This window comes from Theropithecus gelada, chromosome 5 (genome assembly GCF_003255815.1).
Source record: "Theropithecus gelada isolate Dixy chromosome 5, Tgel_1.0, whole genome shotgun sequence".
NCBI classification, from domain to species: domain Eukaryota; kingdom Metazoa; phylum Chordata; class Mammalia; order Primates; family Cercopithecidae; genus Theropithecus; species Theropithecus gelada.
In genome coordinates, this window is record NC_037672.1 from 166,489,591 (window position 1) to 166,502,464 (window position 12,874).

The following is a 12,874-nucleotide window of genomic DNA, read 5'->3' on the forward strand; positions in this document are numbered from 1 at the left end:
ATCATAGGAAGTCTATGGACCTATTTTACACAGTTCTGAAATACAGAGGAAATTCCTTGGAAAAAGCAGCACCTTAGAACACATTAAAGTCAGTTTAGATGCTTACGAAATTTGTTACCTACAACTGATTGAGACTGTAAATAAGATTAAACTAGAAAGGTTTAGGTAGGGAAAAAAAAGAAGAAATCCACATTAGATATTAATAGAATTACAGATACTTAGGGTACGTTTTTAACTTAAAGACTTTTGAATTGTGACATAACACATCAGAAAATGCATAAAACATAATTGTGTAGTTTAATGAGTTATTACAAAGCAAGCATCTTTGTAGCCCACCCAGGTTAAGAAAATAAAGCCTAACCATATTCCAGAAGCCTCCTGCGTATGTTCCTAATCACAACCCTTCCTTTCCCTCTGAAGGTAAATACTATTTTCTCTTTGTCTAATCAGTTTATTGCTTTACTTTATGGTTTGCTCACCTAAGTATGCATCCTTAAGAATATAATTTATTCAAGCCAGAAATGGTGTGTTGAGAAAAGAAGTATATAATTTAGCATTGCCTGTTTTTGAAAGTTAAGAAAATGGAATCATATAGTATATGTGCCTTTGTTTCTTGGTTTCACACAATGTGGGTTTTAAGAATCATGCATGTTGTTGCAGGTAGTAGCTGTGTGGTTGCTCTAAACTATTATATATCATTTTTAAAAAATGAATTTACTACAGTTTGCCTATTAATTTTACTTTTGATGAATCTTTAAGCTCCTAACAGGTTTTGGTGGTTACTAACAATGCTACTTTGAATATTGTGCATGTACTTGTGTGGTACTTAGGTCCTTAGGGGCACAAATTTTATTTGTCCTGGATGTGAACTTGTTGGGTCATAGGTCCTGTTTTCCATAGTAGTGTTTCAGTATACATTCAGACCAAGAATGTATGTGAGCTTCCATTGCTTCACATTCACTAACCACTTGATATTGTCACACTTTTAATTTTGTCAGTGTGCTATGTATGGATTTTGATTATGGTTTTAATTTACGTTTTCTTTGTAGTCAAAGAGATTTAGCATCTTTTCATGTCTATTTGGAAATCCTTTTCAAAGTACCGATTCGGGTCATTTGCTTATTTTTCTTTTGGAGTATCTATCTTACAGATTTGTAGAAGTTCTTTATTTTCTAGACACAAACTTTTTGTTGGGCAAATGTGTTACAGATATCGTCTATGGAGTGCATTTCACTCTTCTAATGGACAAATTATGAACAGATATTCTTAGTTGTAATGTGGTCCTATGTGTTAATCTTTTGCTTTATGGGCCAAGGCTTTTTGTGTCTTAATTTTAAAAAACGTCCCTATCCTGATGTTATGAAGACATTTTTCTATATTATTTTGTAAGAGCTTTGCCTTTTACATTTAGTTCTATAGTCATCCGAGTGACTTCTATATGTGTGTGTTTATGTGTTAGAGTGTATTCATTTTTTTTTCCATATAGATTGTTAGTCTGTTTTGCATTGCTGTAAAGGAATGCTTGAGGCCGGACAATTTATAAAGAAAAGAGGTTGGCTGGGCCCTGTGGCTCAAGCCTGTAATCCCTGCACTTTGGGAGGCCCAAGTGGGTGAATCACTTGAGGTGAAGAGTTCGAAACCACCCTGGCCAACATGATGAAACCCCGTCTCCACTAAAAATACAAAAAATTAGTCAGGCATGGTGGTGGGTGCCTATAATCCCAGCTACTCAGGAGGCTGTGGCAGGAGAATTGCTTGAACGCGGAGGGCGGAGGTTGCAGTGAGCCCAGATCATGCCACTACACTCCAGGCTGGGTGACAGAGTTAGACTCCATCTCAAAAAAAAAAAAAAAAGGAAAGAAAAGAGGTCGTGAAGGCTGTATAGGAAGCATAGTGCTGGCATTTGCTTCTGGTGAGGGCCTCAGGAAGCTTCCGATCGTGATAGAAGCTGAAGTGGAAGCAGGCGTGTCACATGGTGAGAGGGGTAGCATGAGAGAGATGCCAGGCTCCTTTAAACAACCAACTTTGTTGTGAACTCACTAACAGAGCAAGAGCTAACTCATTACCATGGTGAGGGCACCAAGCCATTCATGAAGGGTCCACCTCCATGACCCAAACACCTCCCACTAAGCCCACTTCTAACATTGGAAATCACATTTCAACATGAGATTTGGAGGGGACAGAACAACCAAACCATATCAGATAGCCAGTTGTCCCAGCATCAATTACTAGAAAACAGTTTTTTACCCACTCTTGTACGGTGCCACCTCTGATGTATATGAAGGGCTCATTGTATATAGGAGGGTCTATTTCTAGACTCCCCATTTTGTACTATTGGTTTTTCATCCTAATGATGGTTATGTGTCTTTTTCTTCTCTTTTCCCCAATTCTTCTTCTCCGTCTCCTTTCCTTTCTCCTACTCCCTCCTTCCCTTCCCTCCTCCTTTCCCTTCTTCCCCTCTCTTGTTCTTCTTTCTCTCCCCTTGCCCTCCCCTGCAATCTGTGTCACTGTAGATTTATCAGTCATTAGTTTTTCCAATGAATTGGTTTGCCTTTGGTGTTCTTTTCTATTATGTATTTCTTTTCTGTTTCATTAGTTTCTGATCTTATTTCCTTCTACTTTCTTTGAGTTTATTTTGATTTTTTTTTTTTCTAATTTCTTGAACCGGATAGTTAGCTCCTCAGTTAAGCTGCCTTTTCCTTTAAGTGCATTTAAAGCTGTAAATTTTTTTTCAGATACTGTTTTAATTCTATGCCATATGCCTTTTTTATTACCACTATTTAAAAATAATTTTTAACTTTTATAATGATGTCTACTTTGGGCTATAGGTTATTTAGAAGTGCAGTTTATAATTTCCAACATGTGAGGAATTTCTGGCTGTTTTTAATTATTTATAACATTATTGCGGTCTAAGAATATGCATTATGTAATTTCAGGGTGCTGAAATTTTTTGCAACTTGCATTGTGGCCCAGAAAAAAAGTCAACTTTTGTAAATGTTCCATATATGCTATAATAGTACATAATGTGAAGTTTTTGGTTATGGTGTTCTCTCCATGTTCATTAGGTAAAGTTTGTTAATCTGTTAAAATAATCTGTTTCTTTACTGCTTATTCTCCTTGTTTGTTTCTGTTAAGTATTTGATAAGCGATGTGTTAAAAAATTTTCATTCTGTTTGCACATTTATCTACTGCTTCTTGTCATTCTGTCAGTTTTGCTTTATATACTTTGATCTTAGGTTATTAGGTTATATCTTCCTGGTGAATTGAACCACTCTTATTTTTTAAATAACTCTATTTCTAATTATAGTTTTTTATCTTACAATCTACTTTGATATTAATATAACTCCCAATATTCTTTGGATTAGAGTTTGCATACTATACTGTTTTTATCCTCTTTACTTTCAATCTTTCTGCATCTGTGTGTGTTGTTGAAACTCTCGTAACTATATAGTTGAACTTTCAAATCCAATTAGGTAGCATTTGTTTTCTAATTGGAGCATTTAGTTTGGTTACACTTAATGTAAATAGTGGCATATTTGGATTTAAATATTTCTAAAATTTAGAGCTCTTAAAATCTTTTTTTGCTTAGTCTTTGTATTAGCTTGTGTTCATGCCTGATTATATTTGAGAAATTCCTTCAAAAGGACTTGTTTAGGCATTAAAACATGTTTGCTGTTTTTGGTTCTGATTTTGAAAAATTGATCATTGTTTGATATTTTTTGTTTTTGTTTCTAAGATGGGGTCTTGCTGTATTGCCCAGGCTGAAGTGCAGTAGTGCAATCATGACTCACTGCAGCCTTGACCTCCAGGACCCAAGTGATCCTCCCACTTTAGCCTCCTGAGTAGCTGGGACCACAGGCATGTGCCACTATGTCCAGCTAATTTTTAAAAATTTTTTGTAGAGACGGGAATCTCCCTATGTTGCCGAGTCTGGTCTTGAACTCCTGGCTTCAAGTGAGCCTCCTGCCTCAGCCTCCAGAGTGCTTGGATTACAGGCATGAGCCACCATGCCTGGGCCAATTGTGTGATATCTGTGAAAGCAAACTCTTCATATTTTTATTCCTGTGATATGTTATTTGGGTAACCAGATAGCTATATTGGAAACTAAAACTTCTTATATTTATGAGGTATGAATATTATAAAACCATTTTTTTTTTTCAGTTTATTTTCTGGCTTGTCAGTTTTAAGAATTTCCATCTCTTCTTTCTTTAAGGCTTCAGTAACTTTACAACTAATTGTGTAGTTTATTGATTGTCCCCCCGGGAAAGCTTTGCTATATCTTTTTTTTTCCTCTCTGATGCATTTTGATAGGGAGAATGACTGACAATGCAAGTTAAGGTTTAGTGCCACATAAGTGTGTCCAAATGTAAACTTAAAGCAGCCTGTATTAGTCCCTTCTCATGATGCTATAAAGAAGTACTGAAGACTGGGTAATTTATAAAGAAAAGAGATTTAATTGGCTCACAGTTCTGCACGCTGTACAGAAAGCATAGCGTCTTCTGGGGAGGCCTCCGGAAACTTACATTCATGACAGAAGGTGAAGGAGAAGCTAGCATCTCTTACATGGCCAGAGCAGGAGCAAGGAGGGCAGTGAGGGAGGTGCTACACCCTTTTAAAGAACCAGATCTCAGGAGTATTTTATAGTGAGATAGCACCAAGGGAATGGTGCTAAACCTTTCATGTAGGCTTCACCCCATGATCCAGTCACCTCCCTCCAGGCCCTGCCTCCAACATTGGGGATTACAATTCAGCATGAGATTTGGGTGAGGATACGGATCCAAACCATATTACAACTATATTGATGGATTGCAAACTACAGTTTTTAACCTACTTCTATTAATTAATGTTTATCCCATGTAAGTGATTTTATTTGTAAGCATTCTTTTAAAAATCTTTTTGGCTTGGTGCAGTGGACAGTGTTGGGTGGGCCTGGACAAGTTGTAAGACTTGTCTCTACAAAAAAAGAAATTAAAAAATTAGCCAGGCATGGTGGCACACATGTGTATATTCCCAGCTATCGGGGAGGCTGAGGCGAGAGGATAGCTTGAGCTAAGAGGTCAAAGCTTCAGTGAGCTATGATCATGCCACTGTACTCCAGCCTGGACGTTGGAGTGAGACCCTGTCTCTAAAATAATAAATACAAATAAAGAATCTTTTCATTATGGAATAAATTCTAAAACATTGAAACATATGGAGAAGAATATTGTGTACCTTTTCATCCTGGTCACTTACTTTAAATAATTGTCAATTCATAACCAATTTTGTTTCATTTCTACTCCCTCAATTATGTTGTAATAAATCTGAAACATTGTGTCATTTATATAGGTAGATAGATATACATATGTATTGTGTATTTCTAAAAGATTAAGATTCTTTTAAAGGTCATTATTTTAAAATATGAATAACACCTTAAAATCAAATATCTTGTGTTTCCCATTTCCCCAATTGTAAAAAATTGTATTATTATCTTTTAAGTCTTTTAAAAAAAATTCTGTAGGTTTCCCTCTCTACCTTTTTCCTTACTAAATTGCATTTGTCGAAGAAAACAGGTCATTTGTTTCCTAGTTTGGTTTTTTCCTGATTACATTTTTGAACTATAATTTGACATGTTTCTCTGCTCCTGTATTTTCTGTAAGTTGGTAGATCTAAAGGCAAAAAAGTTGTTTAAAATTTATTTTTATTGTTTTAAAATTTAACTACTTCTAATATTGTAGATTTCTCAAATCATTACTGTTATAAGGGGCTTAAAGGTAGGACTCTTAAAATATTATTGTCATCTATTCTGCCTTCCTGGTTTGTAGATACAGAGACATCCCAGAGAGGTTGTGATTTATCCAGATTTCCACATCAAATTGAGATTACAATCGAGGGTGCGTTAGAAAGTAAAAATAACTTGTCCTTTTGAATTTTGATGCCTTCATGTGTGCTACTTGTGACTTTGGTTCTTTAGAATTCCATCCTGCTCCAGAGCTGTGCCTAGGAATTCTTGAATTTGTCTTCTGCTCTCTCTCTACCTGGGCTCCACCCTGATTGTAATTCAGTTTGTTAATCTGGTAATAAAAAGTCTCTGTCAAAGTCCTCTTATGTGTCAGAGTCCTCTTTTGTCACACCTTCCAGTCTACCTTATGCTTTTCTAAATTGTGATTGGGCTTAACCTGTGTACTGATACTTTTACTTTAAGAAAGTGGCAGCTGTGGACTCCATAATCACAAGAGAAGTGTTTACTTCTGAAGTTTTAAATATTTTTAGATTTATTATTACAGAAGTAATATATTTGTTTAAACACTGTGGAATTATATAAACACTGAATGTACCCCCAACCTCTCTACCTTATGTCTCAGTGATAACAATTGCTAAGGGCTTGATGTGTCTTATTCTAAACTTAATTCTATACAGATATAATTATATAGATTATATATTATATATACACACAATTGTTTATCTTACAAAATAATTCAAATATGGCTACAAAACTTTTACATATGAGGCATTGTCAATATTTATTTTACCGGGAGGATTTGACCCTTCAGTGAGTGCTATCATTTTCATTTTTATGATCAAGTTGTAGATCAGGAAAAACAAGTTAAGAGAGTGCCTACAATTACCGGGAAATCTTGTGGATAGATTTTGATTTTTTATGTAAAGACATATAAGAACATGAATGGTATAAAAACAAAACCCTTTATCAACTCCATGTAATTAAATATTTAGAAAAATTATATGGTGGTAGAACATACAAAAAAAAGAACCACAAACTCCCAAATTTACATTGAGCTAATTTAGTACAGTTAGCCTTTGTCAGAGCTTTCCTTGTTTTAAAAAATTATTGACTCAATGTGCAGGAAGGAGCATAGAAGAAAAAATTGCCAGGAAAATTTGAAAAATACAGAAAATAAAGAAAAAATCACCTACTATCCTATCATAAATTTTAATAGCTAGAATCAGGATAAGATAGAATATTCCTGTGGCAGTAATTCTAGTCTATATTCCTTTCCCGGAACCCTGTCTCCCAAATTCCAGGTGAGATTTTATAAGAAGCTCTGTTTATCTGAGATTTAAAATACAAAAATTTGATTTAACCTATACAGTTTTTTTAAAAGACCCCAAATAACTAAAATTCATAAAAATTTCTATTAAAGAAACAATTTCTGAATTTTATAACAATTTCTAGAAAAGTTGAGACACATTTTGCTAAAAGTTATTTCAAAAACATAAAACCCTTATGAGGTAAGAAAAATAGGAAGCTAGTAAAGATAGGAAAGTCTTCTGCTTAGTAAACCTTTTTTGCATAGTTTACACACACACAATAGTAAAGTTACTTAGTATGTTGATAAGTTTTCTTTCTCCTCAAAAGCTACGATGTCTTACTAGCTAGTTCCTTCAAGAAAGGAAACAAGAAGCTGCTGGAGGAGATTGGTGAGTGGGATAAAACACTATTCAACTCTTCAGTTATTCGGTTTTTAAATCCTCAATGAAAGGCTGCTGTATATTGTAGACTATTTTTTATTTTTGATAGACTTAGAACCAAGTTTCTTGAGAAACCTTTGGCATATTGTAGTTTTTTTATGGCTATGACTCACATGACATTACTGTATAAAACTGGTACATTCTCTCGTAAAAGCACACAAACTTACTAGAGTGCTGCTGTCATTTTTTTACATTAGAAATGAAAAAGGGCATTGTCTGCATTCAGAATTTCCTTTTTACATCTCTGTATTACTTTTTCCCCTTTATATTTATCTTAAAACCAAAAGAAATAATGTTTCTATTGTTTTACTGTCGTTACCACTGATGCTACAGAAGCTGTATTGTGAGTGCTTTAAAATTCTCAAACCAGTTTTGTGTGTTATACTTGGAGCTTAGTCATCGTCATACGTAGCAGGACCTGATTAAGAAGGCTGTTCCGCCTCTAAGCCTTGCTAGATTGTAGCCACTAGCAACCAGGCTGCAATAATTTCCCTTTGATGACATCATCCACTGTGGAAGAACCCAGTCGCTTCAGCGAGTCGAACTACAGTTCTAACCTCATCAAACATGGCATCTCCCTTGCTTGCTGCAGCAGGGATGGAAGAAATGCCACTTTCTTTTTAAGCTAGCAAGCTTTTCTTTTTCTTTTTCTTCTTTTTAAAAATTCTAATTATGGATGCTTCTTCCGACCCTTATTTGCCTTATGACGGGGGAGGAGACAATATTCCCCTGAGGGAATTACATAAAAGAGGTAATACCATCCCCTTGCTGTGAATTCTCTGTTGGTATGTTTTGCATGCGGCTGGGCGGTCCTCTAGCTTAAACTGGTTCTCGTTTGTCCTTTAAATACTGCTGTACGTTGTTTAGTTGCCCTGGGTTATTAGTAAGGGGAAAATACAACCTTCCGAATGGTTATGTAGCCATCCCTGATTGTTTTCTCTGTGCAGATTAGTACTGCTTCAGATCACGTCGGGCTCCGACTCCATCTTCTGCATGAAAATCTTCTTTCTAACTCTGAAAATGAATTAATATGCTTTTACAGCCAACTAAAGTCGTGTTGGTTGGCACCTAAAAAGTAATATTTTTCTTCCTTCAGAAAACTTACATTTCCTTTAATTTACCCAGAGAAATCAGGTGACTATGTACCATTATATTTCAGCTGCTGCCAATTACCATGTAGATTTTACACCACAAAGTAAATTTATAGCAAAAGCTTTACCTACATTTTAGAACATTTTAAAATGACAATAGAGATGAATAATTTCTATATTAATACTTTTTATTTAATAGGTATTTTGGCTGAGTAACATACTACATTGTCTTCCACAGGTATCTTGTGAAATTTGATAGGATAAAATACGTTTAGGGTACTTTACTAAATGTCAGAAAAAAATAATAGTTATTGGTTTGTGAAAAGCAGAAGAGCACCCAGCATGCCTGTAAATCTTTTGGCAGTCACTTCCTTAGTCTCCTTAAAATTAATTGCATGTTAATTACTGCCCTTTTTTTCATTTTTGTTAAATTGCATATTCTAAAAACAGACTGGTTGACATTTGTTGTCCTAGAAAAAAAATTGAACTTCAAGAAAAATCTCTTAGCTTATGTGACTTCATTTTTAAGCCACATTAGTTTGAATTACTGCATGATGTTATAAACTCACCTTATGATTTAACCAAAACTTTTATTTGTAAGTATATAAGGAAGTAATAATGTTTTTCTAATATAATTAGTCTGCTTTATTTAAAATATACTTTGTGTTCTGATAACACTTTTTTTTTAGTATTAAGTTCCACTATAATTTAAACATAATGTATTCAACAAATGTCTATTGGTTACATTGTGTTTGCTAGACACTATTTTAGGGTCTGAACAGTTGTAACATTATTTATCTTGTAGTATTCTGTAGTTAGTAAAAACTTGCTTTTTACATTTTGAGAAAAGCTGTGTAAGGATCATGTTACATATATTGTGCTTTCTCTTACAGAGTTGCCTTCCTAATAAAATTTCAATATATGGGTATATGTATATGTTAGAACATTTGGAAGAAATATCTAAAAGCATAAAGAAGAAAATAATTTCTCATAATCACACCACCCAGAGTTTTTTATTTTTTTATTCTTAATGTTGCGATCTTAAGTTCTTCTATTTCCTATGTTCTCATTATCAGTTTTCTGGTAAGGATTTCTTTAAACAGGAAGCAAGGTGAATGAATAGTGACTGTTCAAATGTCACATTATTTGCTAATCAGTAATTAAACTGTAAAACAAGACAGGCTATATTTTCCTCATGCTATTAGAACATTTGTTTGTTAATAATGATAGAATACCTGGGCTTCAGAAATTTAAATTCCTTTTGTGAAGCTTAATAGTCTTTGACAGAACTTACTTATGGACTTTCTCAGTATAAAATATAAAAATAATAAGAAATAAGTCAAAACTTATGTGAGAGTAGGCATGGTTACTGATATTACCAAAACATAAGCTTTTTATTTCTATTATGCTTTCATAAATAATCCTTTAAGAATCTTGCTTCGGATCTATATCAGTCCCACTCTTGGCAGCTCAATTACGTTCTTTATCCCTTGATGAGACTTAATCTATTAATATAAGCCATTGTTATTGAAAGTAACATTGTGTATGTGTAGTTGAGATAAGTGAGTTATTAGGCTTGCATGTCTGCACTGTATTACCTCAAACATACCGTAGTATCCTAGTGTCTATGCATAAGATGTTATTTGTTTTCCATAATTTATGACCCGTTGTAGCCATGGGTCAATACAATAGAATTGATGGAGACAGGCAGCTAACAGATCGAAAAAACTGAATCAGCTTCCCTGTGAGGAAGAACAAAACTATATAATGATTAAAATTGATCTTCAGGCTGATAGTGAAGAGGCAGATAAAGTATAAAATTGTGAAGGATATCAATAAAGTAAACATGAATCTGTTTAGTAAATCCCTGCGTGGTATAGCCAGGGATTACCTTTGTTGGGCAAATTGAATTTAATACTACTTTTCAAGGTGAGATGGTAAATGGTGAAGCTTCCTACTTAAGTAAATAATGTCAAGTCTAGAAGTATAAGTAGATTCAAAATAGAATTAGTTTAATGTACTATTGATAGATTAGAAATTAAAATGACATTTTAGAAATAGCCATCTTTAGAGGTATATTTCCTATATAGAAACAATCAAGCTCTCTCAAAATGTCTCTTCCTTTTTTATCAGGAAGAAATGCTTGGCTTATTTGGACTGTTAGTTTTACACTTTTTCTTCTTAATTTGTTCAAGATGTTTAAGTATTTTGGAGGTCAAATTTCTTTCTTCTACCAACCCTTTATAATGGATTTGATCTTTTGGGCCTGAGCCTCCATTTACTCCATGAGGGCCTGTAACAATTATTTAAATATTTAATTTATTAATAATAGTTAATATTTATTAGAATTTCCTGTTAGCTGGATACTATTCTAAGTGGGGTTCTTTTTTTTTTTTTTTCTCCAGAGAGAGGTATCACTCTTTCACTCAGGCTGGAGTGCAGTGGAGTGATTATAGCAAACTGCAGCCTTGAACTACTGGGCTTAGATCCTCCTGTCTCACCCTCCTTGGTACCTGGAACTGCAGGCATGCAATACCATGCCTGGCTAATTTAAAAAACAAATTTTTTTTTTTTTTTTTTTTAGAGAGAGTCTCACTATGTTGTCCAGGCTGGTCTCCAACTCCTGGGCTCAAGTGACCCTCCTGCCTTGGCCTCCTAAGTAGCTGAGATTACAGGTGCGAGCCACTGTGCCTGACTTGTTCTAAATGCTTTATGTATATGAAATCATTTAAATCCTCATCACAAGTTTATGAAGTAGGTACTGTTATAATCCCCATTTTCTAGTTGACAGGACTGAGGTAAGGAATTGTTAAGGAAAAGTCAGAATTCCATCCAGATATTTGGCTCATACTCTAATCATGAGGCTAAACTGCTTCTCACTACACGTGTCTTCATAGTAACTTGTGTTTTAAGTCTAGTAGAGGCATAAGAAAAACAAACATAATCCCGAGGAAGTTAGTAAATTTCTAGTGAATGATAGAAATGCAGAAATCTCTTCTTCCGCTAAAGTCTCAAAGAACATTGGGAAGAAGAGATGAGTCTCCTTTTGACAAGTGTTACCAAAGTAGACTGTTCTCACATACACAAGGGAACTCAAGTTCTTTTGGGCATTCCTGGTGGATATGATAAAATGAGTAAATGCTATGACAGGAGGAAGTGCCTAGTATGTTGCTCTTGGATTAGTTTTGGTACAACAAAGGCAGTTTTGTTGTGAGTCACTGGAGAGGGTAGTGTAGAAAGGTGGAAGTTAGAAGAATGGCAGATCCTACAGGACTAACCACAAAAAGTGTAGCTTTGCCATTGAAATAGAAGTTTGGAATCTTATTTTTTCAAGTTTCTCCCTGAAATTATTTCTTGACATTCATTAGCTCAGCAATGTATCTAAATAAAGCTTTTTTGGGTTTCTATTATAATAGAGGTTTGTTCCTTTTTCTTCCCTCTGAAAAGTATCATTTTTTGCACATTATTTGAAAATCCAGGTGTTATATGATGTTCTTATTGCCAGAGGGACATTCTGTAGGCTCTTTGTAAAATGATTTTAGGATTCCGATACTTACTATATTTTTATTGGCCCTAATACTTTATCCAACTGGAAAATTAAACCTCTTCTTAAAAAATTAATCCATCTAAGTGTCTGTAAATTAAAGGAACAACTAAAGATTGTTTATTTGGTGTCAAAAACTCCTTGTTTCTACAACAGCAGTATAAAACAAAGCCTGTTTTTAAATGTACTTTTCCCACAGTATCTGAATTTCAAATCTTCAATAAAATGTGGCTCATATTACTACCTCTAGCTTGATTTTCTAAAAATAGCTAACACTTAAGTATGGTTAATTTTATGCCATCTCATGGCTTGTCAGAAATGCTTTGTATCAAGATTTCAAAGTGTGAACAGATTTCCTGCCGCACTGATTAAGTTTGTAATTTTGGCTGTTTTCCCAGCATCGAGGTTTCTGCTTTGTGTTTATGCAGGAGACTGGTAGCTTACATTGTACTTTAAGGTTTTGTTTCGTGTTTTTAAATTAACATATGTTTAATTTCTAGTTTCTTTGTAGCCCTTTGCAACTTTAATTAGGTCATAAAGTGGATTTATTCTGATTTCTCTAATAAATTTTATATATCTTTTTATTCATGTATTATACAGCTCATCATATATGCAGGCATAATAATTAAATGTGGAACCTGTTTCCAGTTACACAGATGTCTTAATGTCCACCTTATCATCTCTAACTAAGGATGTGGCTTTTTAATTTGAGGTGGCAACAGAACAGAAAAGAAAACAGTAAATTGAGTAATGGGCTTAGTATTGCTGCTGC

At 34.4% G+C, this 12,874-nt stretch overlaps 1 protein-coding gene across 6 annotated transcripts in view; it reads left to right on the plus strand.

Moving 5' to 3' along the window:
• The window catches only part of CLCN3 (chloride voltage-gated channel 3), a 101,329-nt gene that overhangs the window by 30,845 nt on the left and 57,610 nt on the right, over positions 1-12,874 (plus strand). For 2 of the 6 annotated variants that reach the window (XM_025384762.1, XM_025384766.1), the window contains exon 1: positions 7,836-8,218. The exons of the other annotated variants lie outside the window; for them this stretch is intronic. In XM_025384762.1, the coding sequence (XP_025240547.1) occupies positions 8,140-8,218 (79 nt within the window). In that variant the 5' untranslated portion in view covers positions 7,836-8,139. Of the gene's footprint in view, positions 1-7,835; positions 8,219-12,874 lie in introns of those variants that run through there. 6 annotated transcript variants of the gene reach the window in all.